Source organism: Lepidochelys kempii, chromosome 2 (assembly GCF_965140265.1).
Source record: "Lepidochelys kempii isolate rLepKem1 chromosome 2, rLepKem1.hap2, whole genome shotgun sequence".
In the NCBI taxonomy this organism is placed as follows: Eukaryota; Metazoa; Chordata; order Testudines; family Cheloniidae; genus Lepidochelys; species Lepidochelys kempii.
The window spans coordinates 157,569,907-157,587,508 of record NC_133257.1 but is presented as its reverse complement, the minus strand read 5'-3'; the positions used below and the strand labels follow the sequence as shown (position 1 = coordinate 157,587,508).

General features: G+C 44.9%; 1 protein-coding gene across 5 annotated transcripts in view; it reads left to right on the top strand.

The window, feature by feature from the left end:
- Positions 1-673: 673 nt before the first annotated feature.
- Positions 674-17,602, top strand: part of TGFBR1 (transforming growth factor beta receptor 1) — a 74,227-nt gene continuing 57,298 nt past the window's right edge. The window contains exons 1-3 of one of the 5 annotated variants that reach the window (XM_073332548.1): positions 676-848; positions 12,930-13,181; positions 15,940-16,182. In XM_073332548.1, the coding sequence (XP_073188649.1) occupies positions 770-848; positions 12,930-13,181; positions 15,940-16,182 (574 nt within the window). In that variant the 5' untranslated portion in view covers positions 676-769. Of the gene's footprint in view, positions 849-1,342; positions 1,642-10,762; positions 10,831-12,929; positions 13,182-15,939; positions 16,183-17,602 lie in introns of those variants that run through there. The other 4 variants (XM_073332549.1, XM_073332550.1, XM_073332552.1 and 1 more) reach the window with 4 other exon arrangements.

Here is a 17,602-nt window from a genome sequence, read left to right as displayed (position 1 = left end):
AACGACTCCTTTTCTTTTTGAGATATGTAGGGCTGCAAGGACTTATTCAGGAGTTTCCTTGCTTTCTGTAGATCGGAGTTTCTATGATGCCAGTTCTTCCCGCGTTAGGGGAAACCAAACGTCCCTGGGTGCTGTCCTGCCTAGAGCGTGCTTGAGCACGGCTGAGAGCTTTGTACACACCCCAGCAAATAATCTCCCGCCCCGCACTGTTCAGTGTGTTCCCAGGGCAGCCTCCAGCCCTGCTCCATCTCTGTCGCCTCCTTACTTAGCTCCGGCGGCCCCGCTCTACTGCCCAGCACTAGCCCCGGCTCTGGCTCCTTTGCCTCACGCTGAAAGCGGAGCGAGCTCCCCGCCTTCGCCCCCTGCCTCGGTCCGCGGCTCTATCGCCTCCACACTCCGCCCGAGCACGAGGCGCCCCCAGCCCCCGCACGTGCCCTACGGCCGGGCCCACAGCGGCGGGACAGGCCGGCTGGACCCTTGTCCGCGCGCCTGGCCAGCGGGAGGGAGACGCTCCCTTCTGTCACTCACCCCGCCTCGCGCCCCCCGCCCCTCCCACTTGGCCTCGCGCCGAGCCGGTTGTATTCTCCAGACTCTTGTTGTTGTTCGGAATGTCTGCAGCTGCATGGGAGGCGGGGCTAGGGGGCGGGGCGGCCAATCAGGAGGCGCCTGTGTGTCAGTTGCATTATATAGTGGCCGCAAGGGCGAGCGAGTCTGAGAAGCGGCGGCGGGGACGACGCGGGGCTGATCCGCGGCGCGAGCGGGCGGCGCCATGGAGCTAACGGCCCCTCCGCGGCCCTGGGCCTTCCTCTCGCTGGCGGCCGCGGCGCTGCTGCTCCCGGGGGCGGCGGGTGAGTTACGGGGCTGGGCGGCGGCTCCGCGGGTCCCCGCCGGCTCCTTTCAACAACATGGCGCAGGGGCCGGTCGGGCGGAGCCCGCAGCCCGCCTGCCTTTGTTGGCCGAGCCCGGCGGCTCCGCGTCCGCGCAGAGCAGGCGCGAGGAGCCCGAGAGGCTGATGAGGAACGGCCGGGCCGGGCTGGGCCGATCGCGGGGGGCGGGGCGCGGAGAGGGGAGCGCAGCGGCTCCTCCCTCCGCTGCCCGGGAGCAGGGTGAAAAGGGCACCCAGCGCGCGCCGGCGGCCGCCCCCTTCCGGCGGCTGCGCCCGTAGCCTCGTAACGCGCTGGCTGCGCCCCGGGGCAGCGCCGCGAGCTCGCTCTGCGCTTCACGTCACCCTGGCCCGCCGCCGCGCAGGGGAGCTGGCTGCCCCCAGCGTCCCCGCTCCCGGCCGCTGGGGTCTGGCGAGCCCGGGGGTGCCGGAACCGGCTTCCTTTTTCCGCAGGTGGGAACCGGCTCGGCTGCGACCGCGCTGGCAACTTCCCTGGCGCGGGCAACGTTCGCTCTCCTTCCCTACTAGTGATGTGGGGTTTGGGTGCTGGAGCAGACCCTTTGACCCTGATCTAGAGACCTGGGCTAGTTGGATAACATGTCTTTTTCCTGAGAACTTCCGCCTCTAGTCCGAGGTGTCCCGCCTTTGTAACCGAAACGTGGAAAATCCATTATGCTGCAGGCTTATTGTCACAATGCAACTATTTCAGTGTGATTTACAAATGTGGAACTACGTGTTGAATGGTCCAGCTAGGTAAGGTAAAAACACTTTTTTTTTTTTCCTTGAGTCTCCTGAACTAGGGAGTCACTTGTTCTAGCTCAGTTAGGCATTGGCTTGCAATACGCTGGTGTTATGTGCTCATGCACACCAGGTATGTGATCAGATCTGGCCTGGGTGATTGGTTAGGTTAATGCTGTTTAAGTTGCAAATCTGTGCATTGTACTTAAGCACCTTAATTTTGTACCCACAGGGTACAAAATACACATTTTATAAATAAGTACAGCATACTAAAATGTTTACCTGGCTCTTTGGGCACTCTCTCTCTCCCCCAGCAGACTCCTGCTGTAGATCTGATGTCAGAACAACATGTGTGTTGTGAAGGATATTGCAGAAACTGTTTTGTGACTTTGGGGAACTAAAGACAATAGCAGAATTGTACCTTGAATTTTCCAAATAGCAAAAGTGATATGTTTGGTGGTCGGATTTAGTAAATATCTCATTGATAATAGGTTTCAGTGGTAGCCATGTTAGTCTGTATCCTCAAAAAAAAAAAAAAAAAAAAATGAGGAGTCTACATGTTAAAACAAACATCCATAGACCTGTTTGGTTACATAATCTTCATATACCTGCTTTCTGTATCCAGCAAATTGCAATAATGAACACAAAGGGGTGTGTAATCCACATGCATATTTTTTTAAATTTTATTATTTTACTGAGTTACTTTTTAGGCAAAAAAGCAGTACTTCTAGTATATTATTTGCATGTTTGTAACTTTTGTAACACTCTTTTCTTAAATTGAAACTTGGAAAGTTTCAAGACTTTTTTTCTTTTGCAATCATTGTTTGGTGGTATGTAACTTTGAGACCTGCCTTACAGTCTGGGTTTTACCCAATTGTTTATGGTTTCTCTGCAGACGATGGGTAACATCTTAAACTTAACCTTGAGCAATAATAGTCAGTGTAATTTGCATTCTGCCTAAAGTTGTCTTGCACAATGAGGACCAGTTATTTTGAGGAAAATGAAGGTTTTGTGACATGGAAGCAATGAAGAAAGCATGAAGTTAAATAGCTTGTTGCTTCTGGCTTTCTTGGACAAACACAGCAGCTTTTGAGCAACTTAATCTTCATAACTGTGCCTGTTTCAAGTTTACATTATGTAGAAAATAATTCATATATCTGCTAGAAAATATTTACTGAAAGAGAGCCAACTTTGAGCTCTGAACCTTTCCCTGGGCATACAGGTTGATAGTCACTTAAGCACCTCTGTTTTAGCTGAGCCATTAAGTGGTAGTATAAAAAATGGGATCTTTCTAAGTCACCGGCTTCATTAAGGTGTGCTGAATGACCAAGAAAAGATAGTGATGATAGAAAACACTTGTATGTATGCTTTCTGATCACTTGCAGAGAAGGTACAATTTTCAGAGTTAATCTGCCTATGATGTAATGTTTATGGAGGTCCGCCATAATGACACTCTAGTCCTATACAAGTACTAAACTTAAGAATTGAACCGTGTGTCTATTTTGTACTAATCTGGTTTTCAAACTTTGGGCCATCACTTAGACTATATCTATGTTATGCACCTTGCAATGGTGTGGCTGCAGTAGTCACTGTCACCTGGAGAGAACTCTCCTGACGACAAAATAAAATCACCCTGAATGAGGGGCAGTAGCTTCAGCAGTGGGAGAGTGTCTCCCACTGTTGAAGTGCTGTCCACACCAGTGCTTTTTGTCAAAAGTTTGGTCATTCAGGGGGGTATTTTCACATCTCTTGGAGACAAAAGTATTAATGACAAAAGTGCAGTGTAGACATAGCCTTAGTTGAGATCATCTTGGTCTTGACATACATTAATAGAAATATTCCTGTAAAAAGAAGTTGTTTTCCAACCCTTTTCTTTTCAGTGCTGCATGGACCTAATCTAGGAACCACACATAGCGGTTAAGTGAATTATCATTTTCTTGTTTGTATGTTCTGCTATCACATCTTAAAAATAACACTTATCTTTACCCGTTTTATTTCAAATTCATGTTACTAAAACTGATCTCTCCCATTAGAGAGCTTATTGGGTATGGTGGGGGGAAATCTGTGTTAGTGTGGGGAAGCAGATGGAAGAGTATGAGTGTGTTGAATTTTTAAATTTTAAATGTTTTTAAAGACACCTTGCTATTGCTTTCTTTCATAAAGGCAATCAAAGAAACTTAACAGAACTAAGGGTGTCCTTTTAAAGTTTAACTTTCTTCTGGTTCACAAAAATACAGATGAAAACAGAATAATTTTACATGTAAGATATCAAGTTAAAATGTGATCTGAGGTCTTGTTTTTTCTCTGGTGTGAATGCTTTCTCGGGGGTAGTTAATTTTAAAGTCAGATGACCCATTTCTTGGCATTGGCACTGCAAAGAGAACCATGTTTATTCCTCTTTAGTTGGAACCCTCTGAGTGACTTCTTATAACTTGTTAAAATTTACAATTAGTGGCTCAATAAACTAGTTCTATTCTGTACTGATTCTATAGGCGAAATGCTCTTTCTGTGGAAGTTTTGGCTGAGAAAGGAGTATAAAATGTGTCACATTATGAAAGTTGTTCTGTGTATGATATACCTAGGGCTGTCAATTAGACACTTTATGACCTTCAGTAAGTCATTTTTCATAAGTTATAAATACCCTGATTTCTATGGGAGCTCTATTTTATTAAAAAAAAAAGGATCAATACTTCCCCCAAAGAGTTCACCGCTTAAACACTGTTGCAGCTCATATTGGCTGTCATCATTTGCACATACCTCATGTTTTCATCTTGCATATTTTATTTATAAAACTTATTAATTCCCTTCCCTATTCTACTTTTACTTCTTAAAAATTATTGCTCTTGATAACTTTTTTTCCTTCTCCAATTAAGAATTTTTCTTAAAAGAAGGTAGCAAAATTACACTTTCCTTTAGACACCATGGCCGTCTTTCCTTTTCTCCCTCATGTTCTCAATTCCTGGCAGAACTAAAAATCCAGATTAGTGGTCTGGCTCAGAGCGGCATTCTCTATTTCCGCCCGCCCCCGCTCCTCCTCTGCTGTGGCTGCCTGTACTGCAGCCACAGAGAGGGAAGAAGCCTGGGTGCTAGCAGTCAAAGCCTGTGCCTTCCACACATCCCTTTCCTTCTCCAACTCATTACATCGGTCCTTGAGTGAATCTGTTTCAGTGGTGAGCTGACTCTTTGCTGCCTGCTGTCGCCAGCCTGCTTGCCACAGCAGCCAGGTGGCTGCATGATCCAGTCCCGCCTTATTGGGACCGTTTATAAGTACATATTTATCCAACATGAGCTCTAGTTCAGGAATTGTACTCCCCAGGTGGAACCGCCCCTGGCATCAAGGGGTCTGCCCCTTTCTTTTGGAGCCATTCTACCAACACCCAGATGGCGGTGCCGCTCCCCGAGGGGGGTTTATTCTTGCTCGGGCTGCTTTGCCTTTTTTGTTCCCTTGCCCCACAGTGGCATACTTAGTAATGGTGTCCTTTTCTCCCTGCAGTGGGTTGCTAGCCTACCACCTTTTACACAGGCTCGAGCCGAACCTGCTCAAAAAGCTATTGGGGGCATCAGGGGATATTTACTGAAAGAGAATTGCACCTAATTCTTTCCCTTGCCCTGCACAACAGTGGCGTCCTTTTCTCCCTGCAGTGGGTTGCTAGCCTACCACCTTTTCACGCAGGCTCGGGCCAGACCCACCCAAGAGACTACTGGGGGGCACCAGGGGACCCCTACTCTTGAGCCAAATCCTCCACTAAGCTACCAGCATTCTCCACCGTTAATGTTACCCAAAATTGGGCCAGCTAGTAAGCTTAGGGAGGACTAATGACCCACCAAAGTTTGGCAGAAAGCCACACATTTATTATTCTGATAGCTAAGCTCAAAAGAAGCATGGGTGGGGGGGGGGGGGTCACACTTGCATACTCAGTGTAGTAGGAGCAGCAGTGGTCTGTATGCTCTGTATGACTGTGCTATGTATAATCTCTGTGCTCAAAAGGTCTGTTACACTCTCCCCCTCCACTTTTGTCTCCTCTCCCTCTTTTTGAATACTTGTGAAGTGGCTTTCCCCCTCCCTCCTGGAATGCTTGTGGGATGAATGGGCTGCTTCAGAGGAGCTCCAAGGTAGAAAAGGTGACTGGGACTCTAATTAGGCAGTGATCATGCACCCAATGCATGGACACTGCCTGAGGTGGAGTGTGACCAACCAGATGTGGCCAAGTCATCTCTAATCGCAGGCCATGAGGAGCAGTTCCTTAAAAGGGGAAGTGGCCATATGCTCAAGAGTGCACTCATAAGCTTGTACCTCCCTTGAAGGCCCTTCACTTGGACTGCCTGGCCAGTAGTCCGCTGCGTTGCATTCCGTCATGCCTTGGGAAGACTTACTTTCATCACACCATCCATTGCTGTGCTGTGGAACACTTACCTTGAAGGATCCTGACATCTCCAATGCCGTGCCTGTCCTGGGAGTGTGAGTATGCGAGTGAGAGTGTGGAACCCTCCCCCCCCCCCCCTTCTTTTAAGCTTAGCTGTCAGAATAATAAATGTGCTGCTTTCTGCCAAACTTTGGTGGGTCATTAGTCCTCCCTAAGCTTACTAGCTGGCCCAATTTCGGGTGACAGCAGTATTTTTCCCTTAGTGGTACGTGACCGGGTATCACTTGCCTTACGCACTGTACACAGGCATAAAGGGTGGAGCTGCCTCCAACACCCCCACCCTCCCACTTGGTTCCTTTCTATTGCCTGTGCAAGTCTCTTCTCTATCTCATTATAGTTGTTATAGTTTGTACCCACTGGTGTAGAGTAGTTAGTTTTAGCTTAGATGAGCATTGTTTTTTTGTTTTGTTTTTAAATAATGGTTTTTGACATTGCCTCCAGATACTGGTGTTGGTGCTGGAGTTATGCCTCATTCTCTAGGCTTTGGACGCTTGTGGCAAGCCAATGCCAGTTAGTGACCCACACCTCAGCTGCTTTACATGCTTGGGAGAGCCTCACAATACGGATAGGTGCAGTTAGCTGTAAAAGGTTAAAGTCCCAATCCAAAAAGAACAGGGCACTTAGACTGAAGTACGGGCTGTTGGAATCATGCTCCTTCCTCCATCAGAGCCACCTCCTTCAGCCTGGGTATGGAGCAGCTTTGTATCAGTCAGTAGTGCTCTTCCAGCCATGGCCGTCTCAGGATGGACGGATGGATTTCATTCATGTCAAAGAGGTACTGTATGCCATCTAAGGACTCAATAGCAGTCACCTGAAGATCGGATGCTCTACCAAGGACTTGGAGCTGTGCTCAGAAGGGAGGCACTCCCCAGAACGAGCCTCAAAATGGGGAAGTCCACTGACTGCAGAGCCCAGTTCAGGCCTGTTGAGATCAAGCACTTTGGGAGTCGCTTCACTGTTGTTGCCTAAGGTCCTGGTCCCACAAAATCAGAATGACTTCCCAATGTTTTCTGCTCCTGAGGGGTTTGTGGTTATGAGAGAGTTGTTATATCTCTTGGTACTGCCTTTCCCTGCAATTCACGTTTCTTGCTTGGCACCAGCACTGAAGGTACCAACACTCACAGCTTCACCTCTGCACCATGGGGGACTACTGGATTTGACAATTAGCGTACTGATTAAAATGGTGCTGTCTAGGGGAAAGTGACAGATGATCTCACTGGTATCCCCTTTTCCAGAATCTGAGCCTGCTTCTCTGGTATTGATGAGGATAGCACATCCAGGGTCTGTAGGAGTGGATTCTTCGAATTCTGAAGTGTGTTCATGTGTGTCAGCCTGGATACATCCAGCAGCCTGTGTGCAGTGCCTGCCCACCTGATTTCAGCCTCAGTTCCAGTGTGGAGCATACCACAAAGACCCTTGGTCTGCTCACATTTGGACCAGGGTCATATCAGTGGCCTTTTTGGAAGCTATCGGGGTTCCCCTCTCAATCAAGATCACCCCACATCCTTCCCAACCTACTTCCTCTGCTGATTGTTAAGAATGTCAGTGCCATAAGCAGTTCACCCTCAGTAGTGGGCTTGGCACCCACAGCTTCTCTCAAACTATCCTGCAAAGTGTTTCAATAGGATCATCCCCAAGAGCCGTTGGCATCCTCCTCCTCGTCTCTGATGAGGCTGTCATGGCAGAGCCTATTTCCCCACCACTGAATAACCCCCAAAGCCCAACAGGAGTTGTTGTGACACATGACTTTGGCTCTGGACACTTGTCCAGAGCAAGTTCAGGAAAAGTCCAACAGGCTTGTGGACACTTTAATATTAGTGCCTCCATCAAGGAGAGCTCTGTCAAGGCTTTTCTAGAGTCTACTAAGGTTTTATGGCAGACTCTATCATCTCTGCCACCTACTGCAAAAAGAGCAGATAGAAGGTATTATATCCCCTCTTAGCAGTTCAAACTTTTCTTCTCCCAACAGTCCCCCTCTGTGCTTTCTGGTAGTATCTGCCGCTAATGAAAGGGAGCTGCATTGACACCAACAAACAAAAGGAGGCTAAGAAACTAGACTCTTTGGAAGGAAGCTTTATTCCACGGGAGGGTAATAGCTTCATCTTGCAAACCAACAAGCTCTGCCCAGTTTTACCCTGTGATATGCAATTTTGAAGTTTGACAAGCTTCTAGATGAGACAAAACAAGAATTTCAGGCAATGGTGGAGGAGGGCAAGTTAATTTCCAGAACAGCTCTACAGGCTGATCTAGATGCAACTGACTCCTCAGCCTTGTCTCCTCTCGGTTTTTAGGGGGGGAGGGATAGCTCAGTGGTTTGAGCACTGGCCTGCTAAACCCAGAGTTGTGAGTTCAATCCTTGAGGGGGCCATTTAGGGATTTGGGGCAAAAATTGGGGATTGGTCCTGCCTTTGAGCAGGGGGTTTGACTAGATGACCTCCTGAGGTCCTTTCCAACCCTGATATTCTATAACTCTGCAGCTCACTGCATGGCCTCTTCCTTTATTCTGCAACAGTCTTCATGGTTGCAGTCCTCTGGTCTTCACCCAAAGGTTCAACAGACAATCCAGGACCTCACCTTTGAGGCTGTCACTCTTTTTTCCAGAAAGAGTGAGGATCTGCAATATCTCAAGGACACAGAGCAATGCTGAAGTCGCTGGGAATTTATACTCTGGTGGCAAAGTCCTTCCATCCACATCAGACCCAGCCATTTCTGGAGTTTGTACCTCGAATCCAGGACCTGTCAAGGGGGGAAGAGTACACGTTACAAAACACATCCACCATCACCTTTCATTCCTGCAGCTGCCAGTACATTGAGGCAGGCTGCATTCTCCAAGCACGCATTTTGATGGTTTAGTCAAGGACAGAGTACCAGTTTAAGAATACCTTACAATTGTTAAAATTAAGAAAGGTACCATCTTTTCCTTCCTTGATTATTTTTATCTGCCCCCTTTTCCCACTCCCCCACCCTCCCAAAACACTATCCTGTTTCCTTTGTACTTGGGCCCATATCACTGGATGCATGGAGTTCTAAAGATCGTTGAAGTGGGTTACAACCTTCTATTTCCCCCTGCCTCTTTCCCTGTTCCTCTTCAGGGACATCTTTCACAATGCCAAGTTACGAGAGATACAGTCACTTCTTGTAGGGGCTATAGAAGAGGTCCCTCTGTTGCTCAGGGGAAAGGGTTTTTACTACAGATGCTTCCGGATCCTGAAAACAAAGTGGGGGAGGTGTCTCAGGCTATTTTAGATCTGAGTGAGTTAAACAAATTCCTAAAGAAACTGAAATTCTGAATGATCACTCTACCTTCCATTATTCCTCAGTCAGCAGCTGCCACTCTCCAACTGCCCAGCTCTGAAGGCAGCAGCGCAGAAGTAAGGGTGGCAATACTATACCATGCCACTCTCCCTTCTGCGCTGCTGCTGGCAGGGCACTGCCTTCAAAGCTGGGTGCCCAGCCAACAGCAGCTACTCTCCAGCCGCCCAGCTCTGAAGGCAGCGCAGAAGTAAGGGTGGCAATACTATGGCCCCTCCTCCCCTGCAAATAACCTTGTGATCTCCTGCAACTCCCTAATTGGGTCAGGATCCCCAATTTGAGAAATGCTGGTCTCTCCTGTTAAACCTGTATGGTATAGGGTAAAAGCACACAATAAGACCAGATTTCATAGGGGGAAAACTAGATTTCACAGTCTGGGATGCGTTTTTCATGGCTGTGAATTTGATAGGTCCCTACTCATGGAGCTTGAATCTAGTCTTAGCCAAGCTGATGGTTCCCCTTTGAGCATCTGGTGATATGCTCCATATTGCACTTTTCTGTGAAGGTGGTGTTTTTGGTGGCCATCATGTCAGTCAGAAGAGTGGGGACTTGAGGGTGCTTGGTGTCAGATTCTCTGTATACAGTTTTCTACACTAAGTTTGTCTTCATCTTCACCCAAGGCGTCTGTCTAAGGAGGCTTCCAGTTTTCATATTAACTAATGAGGCTTTGTGAAGAAGCTCAGTGAAGGTGAGGAGAGGTTTCATATTTTAAATGTTTTTAAGCTTTCTTTTAATCTAGACTGGAATTAAGCCTTTTGGGTCTTTGACACAGCTGTTCATCATTTTTTGCACACACAATGAAAGGCTGTCCATTATTCACTCAGAGGATCTCATCTTGACTATCCAGTTGTATTTGGTTATGTTATCAGTTGGCTAACATGATGCATCTGGATAGAGCGTTGGGTCATTTGACTAGGTCCTAAGAAGATTCTGTGGCCTTTCTGGATTACTTTCCCATATTAGACATTTGCAGAATGGCATTAGTCATTAGTCCTGATCATTAGTCATATGTTTTGCCTCGTTGTATGTAATCTCTGTGGTCTAGAGATTTTGCCAGTTTTGGACGAGTGTTCCTCCAGTCCCTGTTCTAATAGATTCCAAGCCCACCTCCAGTTTGGATTACTTGTGAGTCACCTACAGTAGAATGAGAATGTGCAATCGTTCACAAAAGAAGAAACTATTACTAACCTTTTTGTAACTGTTGCTCTTCGAAGTGTGTTTCACATGTCCATTCTGTGATTCGCTTTTCTTCCCCCTTTCTATCAGCATCTTTCTGGAAGGAACTGAGGTGGGTCAGGAGTGGCTCTGCCCTGTATGTATGCATGCATGAGGCAGTGGAGGGTGCTTGTGCTGCCCCGATAGATACCACTATATGGGGAGAAAACTCTCCAACTGTGCACTGAAGCACAGATACACCTACAGAGGAATGGAGGAGGCATGCAACACATCTCAAAGAACCGCAGTTATGGAAAGGTTGGTAACAGTTCCTTGCGTCTCCTTGGTCTATCCTAAACAAATCAAATCATTTAAACTCCTTAGCATTTACACCCTTTTTATATTTTTAGACCTTGTTCTCGGTTTCTTGTTTTCCAAGTTGTATATATTTGGAGCCAGATCTCCTCATCCTATGGTGAAATGTACAAGCAGAGATAAAGGGAGAGGAAAATTCTAAGGCAATCTGAACAGAATTCTTACCATACTGTAAGCCTTCCCTTAGATTGAGCTGCAGGGCTAACCCCCATGGATTTCAGGGCATCCTCCAATTCACCTCTTTCCTACCATAGGGCCTCCCTTGTCCATGTCCTTTTAAAGTGGGATTCCCTACGTTGGAAGAAGTTTGGTGGAAAAGGTAATGCCCACTCTGTATTACCATTCCTTTAAAATCTCTAGGGCTTGGTGGGGAGGCAGGCAGGGAGAGAAGGGAACACTGCTCCATCTTACTTCTCCCTTGATCTTCCCCTACCACCAAAAGTTCTTTATGCTGTTCAGGGAAAGATGGGAACACTGCCATGGAAGCATCCAACATCCCTCCATGGAGGCGGGATGAGATCCATGGGCAGAGGGTAGGATTGGGTCCTTTAGTTGTTCTAATCTTCTTGAATGATCAAACCCTCCAGTCCCGTAATTTTTAATGCACTTATTTTAATTCTTTTTCATATTTTACACTTCAGAACTAAACACTGTGAGTGTAGCATTTGAAGACAAGTGAGACTTCAAGGCACAGTGCTGAAGTTTTTTCTAGTTGTCTTATCACCTCTGGTTATCCCTGCACTTCATTACTACTTGGTGTGTCTTCTACACTTTGGATTTTGTCCATGAATGTTTTAAGCTTTCACTTGTACTAACTGGTGTAATTAAGACAACTGCATGTTTCATTAAAGGTGTGCTTGCAAGCAAAGATCCTTTGCTTTTGTCCTTCATTGTGTCTTTATACAGATGGCATCGAACTTAAACTTTTCTTTACTTTTGAAATAGTAATTCCTCATGTACCTCTATTTGCTGGAGTTCCTTGGCAAGATCTTGGGAGGACCAAAAGAGAAATGTTATCCGAGGAACAAACTTGAACCTGTAGCGTGTGTGCATGCTCGCTTGCACTCTCACACACTCTCAACAAATAGATGGGGGTGGGATGTTGATATTGAATTAGCTTCTTTAGTTGATTGTCTTTTGGTCAATAGCACTTTTTTCCTCTATAGCCCTTCCATGCATAAACGTAGTAGGCTTCCTTCTGAAGGCTCTTGAAAATTTCACAGCCCTGAGTGTCCAAGTTATGCCAACCTAACCCCCAGGTGTGTACACATGCTTCAGTCAAACTATCTACCATTACGTAGTGGGAAAAGACCTTTTGTCTACACTACTGGTACTACAGTAGCATAGCTATAGCGCTATAGCTGTGCCATTGTAGTGCCTGTACTCTAGATGTGGAAGTTTCCTTCGGTAGCCTGACAACAAGGACCCAGTCTAACTCCCATTAAAGTCAAAAGGAGTGATCCCATTGAGTTAAATGGGAGTTGGATAAGTCCTTTAAAGAACTTCACCCCTTGGGTGGGGAGCGCATAAACTGTTGGGAAATACAATGTGCCTTTAATGCATGACATGTGGCTAACACTGTGTGGTGGATCTTCCACGCTAACGATGTGCTTTTGTTTCCATTGAAACAAACTGAATGTTGACTTCAGAAGGAGCAGGATTGGGTCCTTAATACTTCAGGTGTTACGTTGTTGTACACATTACAGTGAATTTCAAAATTCACCTTTCTATTTTTTAGCAGACTTACATTCAGGTCATGGGTGTTGCATCTGTGGGGTGTGTGTGTATGTATGTATGTATGTATGTATGGTTCATCTATACCTAGTCAAAGCTGAAGCAAGCTTCCTGTTATAATCCTCTTTCCCACTCCCTTATTGTGTTAGCCTATTAAGAGGCATCATATTTGCATTTTGTGTTATGATGCAGTACATAGCTTTGAAAAGTGGCATCAGGGAAAATGTTTCTGCCACTTACTTTTTGACAGTTTCATAGTTCTAACATTGCTTAACATGACTACCGCAACCTCTTTCCTTTTAATACAGCATTACAGTGTTTTTGCCATCTCTGTACAAAAGACAACTTTACATGTGTGACGGATGGGCTCTGCTTTGCGTCAGTAACACGGACTCCAGACAGACTCATACACAATAGCATGTGCATAGCAGAAGTTGATCTGATTCCACGAGACAGGCCATTTGTTTGTGCCCTCTCGTCAAAGGATGGAGTTGTTACTGCGCCTTACTGCTGTGTCACAGACTACTGCAATAAAATAGAACTTCAAATTCCAACACCAGGTAAAGATTTTTGTTTTCTAAAGTAATTTTAAAGTAATTTTTAAAGTAAAATCAATGAAGCTCATTATAAAGGTTAAGGAAACTAAACTGAGTACAAGTAAACATGAAGGTGGGGAAAAACCAGAACAGAAAACAGTGGAGATGGCAGAAGTGCTAAATGACTTCTTTGTTTCAGTTATCACCAAAAAGGTTAGTAGTGATTGAAAGTCTTAACATAGTAAATGCCAATGAAAATGAGATAGGATCAGAGGCTGAAATAGGGAAAGAACAACTTAAAAATTACTTAGACAAGTTAGATGCCTTGAAGTCACTATGGCCTGATGAAATACACCCTAGAATACTCAGAGATATCTGAGCCACTAGTGATTTATCTTTGAAAAGTCATGGAAGATGGGAGAGATTCCAGAAGACTGAAAAGGAGCAAATGTAGTGCCTATCTATAAAAAGGGAAATAAGGACAACTGGGGAATTACAGACCAGTCAGCTTAACTTCAGTACCTGGAAGATAATGGAGCAATCAATTTGCAAACACCTTGAAGAGAAGGTAATAAGTAACAGCATGGATTTGTCAAGAACAAATGGTGTCAAACCTGATAGCTTTCTTTGACAGGGGTAACAAGCCTTGTGGATGGGGGAGGGAAGTGGTAGATGTGAGAGATCTTGACTTTAGTAAGGCTCTAGCATGACCTCATAAACTAGGGAAATACAATCTAGATCAGGGGTCTCAAACTCAAATGACCACGAGGGCCACATGAGGACTAGTGCATTGGCCCGAGGGCTGCATTACTGAAACCCTCCCCTCACTGCCCCCGCCCCCATTCCAACTTCCCCATGGGCTGCAGTTTGCCCACTCCTGGCCTGGAGGTAGGTGGGGAGTGGGAGCTTGGCGGGCCACAGGAAATAGCCCCGCAGGCCATGTGTTTGAGACCCCTTATCTAGATGGAGTTACTATAAGGTGGATGCTTAACTATTTGAAAATCATTCCCAGAGTAATCATCAGTGCTTCAGAATTTAGCTGGAAGGGCATAGCAAGTGGGGTCCTGCAGGGTCTGGGTCTTCATCAATTAGAGTACACTTACAAAGTTTGCGGATGATTCCAAGCTGGGAGAGGTTGCAAGTGCTTTGGAGGATAAGATTAAAATTCAAAATGATCTGGAAAAATTGTCTGAATAAATAGGATGAAATTCAATAGGGGCAAATGCAAAGTACTTCACTTAGGAATGAGTAAACAGTTGCGCGCACACACAAAATGGGAAACGACTGCCTAAGAAAGAGTACTGCAGAAAGGATCTGGGCGTCATAGCGGATCACAAACTAAATGAGTCAACTGTGTAATGCTGTTGCAAAAAAAGCAAACATCATTCTGGGATGTAGTAGCAGGAGTGTTGTAAGCAAAACATGAGAAGTGATTCTTCTGCTCTACTCCGTGCTGATTAGGCCTCAACTGGAGTATTGTGTCCAGTTCTGGGTGCCCCATTTCAATACAGAGGTGGCCAAATTGGAGAAAGTCCAGAGAAAAGCAATAAAAATGATCAAAGGTCTAGAAAATACGACCAATGTGGGAAGATTGGGGGGGAAAAAATTGGGTTCTTTTAATCTGGAGAAGAAAAGACTGAGAGAGGACATAAGTTTTCAAGTACATAAAAGATTGTTAAAAAGGAGGAGAGGAAAAAAAATTGTTCTCCTTAACCTCAGAGGACAGGACAAGAAGCAATGGGCTTAAATTGCAAAAAGGGCGGTTTAGTTAAACACTGGAATAGAATAATTTACATAGGAAGGTTGTGGAATTTCCATCACTGGAGATTTTTTAAGAGCTGTCCTAGATGATCTAGATCAGTGCTACTCAAAGTGGTGGTCCGCGGACCGATGCTGGTCCGCGACCCATTGGCTGCTGGTCTGCATGCACATTGGGGGGGAAAAATTGCTGGTCCTCCCACATCAGAGAGCTTGAGAAGCACTGGTCTAGATACTACTTAGTCCTGCCGTGAGTGCAAGGGGCTGGACTAGATGGCCTCTTGAGGTCCCTTCCAGAACTATGATTCTGACGGCAGACCAGGGCATCCATCAGACTTCCTAAATATTATTTTGAAGGTGTATATCAAGAAATAAACCACTAAGTACAGAATGAAAGGTTTCAGAGTAACAGCCGTGTTAGTCTGTATTCGCAAAAAGCAAAGGAGTACTTGTGGCACCTTAGAGACTAACCAATTTATTTGAGCATGAGCTTTCGTGAGCTACAGCTCACTTCATCGAATGCATACCGTGGAAACTGCAGCAGACTTTATATACACACAGAGATCATGAAACAATACCTCCTCCCACCCCACTGTCCTGCTGGTAATAGCTTATCTAAAGTGATCATCAAGTTGGGCCATTTCCAGCACAAATCCAGGTTTTCTCACCCTCCACCCCCCCCCACACACAAACTCACTCTCCTGCTGGTAATAGTACAGAATAGTACCTAAGAAGTCTCTTGCGTCATAATGCTTTATGGCTTGCATCGAATGTGTATAAATCTTTCTAACTTCCCTGTACTTTAATGTATGTAGCTTCAGTCTCCATAATATATACCAATGACTCTCAAAGAGCTGAGTTAAGACTGTGTTTACTGAAATAAAATGCATTAAAAGAATTCTTCAAAGACCATTATCCGATGCAATATACTTCCACAAATACTAAAAAATGAACCCTTTGTTAAAAACATATTTGCTATTACAAAATAGTAACATTACTTTTCTTTTTTACCTCCATTTTTTAGGCCCTACTTCTGGAGAATCATCTTCTAATCTGGGACCTGTGGAACTGGCAGCTATCATTGCTGGACCAGTCTGTTTTGTTTGCATTTCATTAATGTTGATTCTGTATATCTGCCATAATCGTACTGTCATTCATCATCGTGTACCAAGTGAAGAAGATCCCTCATTGGATCGCCCTTTTATATCAGAAGGAACTACTTTAAAAGATTTAATTTATGATATGACTACTTCTGGCTCTGGGTCAGGTAATTTATTTCTAATACTTGTAAATCTGTTGATGAAAGTCTTGCTTCATGTGACTGAGGCCTGGTCTAAACTTAACCTAGATCAACCTAGCTACATCTCTCATCTGTGAAACAATTTGCACCTTGAGCACTATAGTTAGGTCAACTTAACTCCCAGTGCAGCTGCTGCTAGATGGATGGAAAAATGATTTTGGGCTCTTCCTCTCGTAGTGGTGAGTTAACTATATCAAAGTGAGGGGGACCCCTTCAGTTAATATAGGAAGTGTCTCTACTATGGCGCTATAGTGATGCTACCTGTAGCTATGCCACTTAACAGCTGTAGCATAGATATGACCTAAATCCTTAAACTCTAGTAAAATCTCCAGTTGAAAACTTTCAAATGCGATCTATGTATTTCTACATGAGAAATGAGTAAGAGAGCACTTTTTTTACAGGTTTGCATAGGAGTAATTTGGAATAAATATACCATAATTAGTTTTAGCATTTCATTTGTTTAAGGGTTAATATTTTTTAACTTTTTGCAAGGGGAAGAAGCTAGATAGTACTACAAGTTAGTGATGCTATTATGTCTGAATCTCCTGATCAGTTTTTCATTTGACTCTGCATTCAGAAACATTATCAAATAACATAGAATCATAGAATATTAGGGTTGGAAGGGACCTCAGGAGGTCATCTAGTCCAACCCCCTGCTCAAAGCAGGACCAATCAAGGCAGAGAACATCTTTCTTAGAAAATAGATTTCACTTCTGAATTCTGATGGTGTTAATAGTAACACAACTAAATTTTAAAAAGATTGTTTGATCAGTTGTTGTGAGACCATGTTCTGAGGAGCACACTCTCCAGTACCACTTAATATATTTTAGAGTACTTACTACTTGTGAAAGGCGGTGTGTTGACAGCCCTGGGAATGTCTCTTTATGTATAGGATAGGTTTGGCATGGAGGGCAATAGTGCAGAATTTCTGCCTAAGCACTCTTATCAATGTCTCAGCTCTGACTTGAAGGAAGGTTTAATCCCTGCTAAAATGGGTTTATCCCTATTAAGATCCCCTGACTAGGGGATGAGAGTAGTGGTCTATATGCTCATTTAGTCTTAACCTCTCTACTAACCGCACAGGCAATCCTGTTGGGGTGATGTCTTTGTGATATGGATCGCTTTTTCCATATGTGCTTCTAGAAGAGTAAAGTACCTGATGATATTTGGAACTCACCTCAGCCTTCTGTCGCATTAAATATTTTTAACTGTTTTGTTGGTAGGAACAACTTCACTAATCCCTTCTATAAATCGACCAGAAATACAGTGAACTTTTAACACAAACATACCACTCTTCTTTAGAAGTGTTTCTCAAGATAACATTTCAAAATAAAAATTCTGTGCTAATCCACTACTGAGACTTTTTTTTAAAAAAATCACTAGTTCA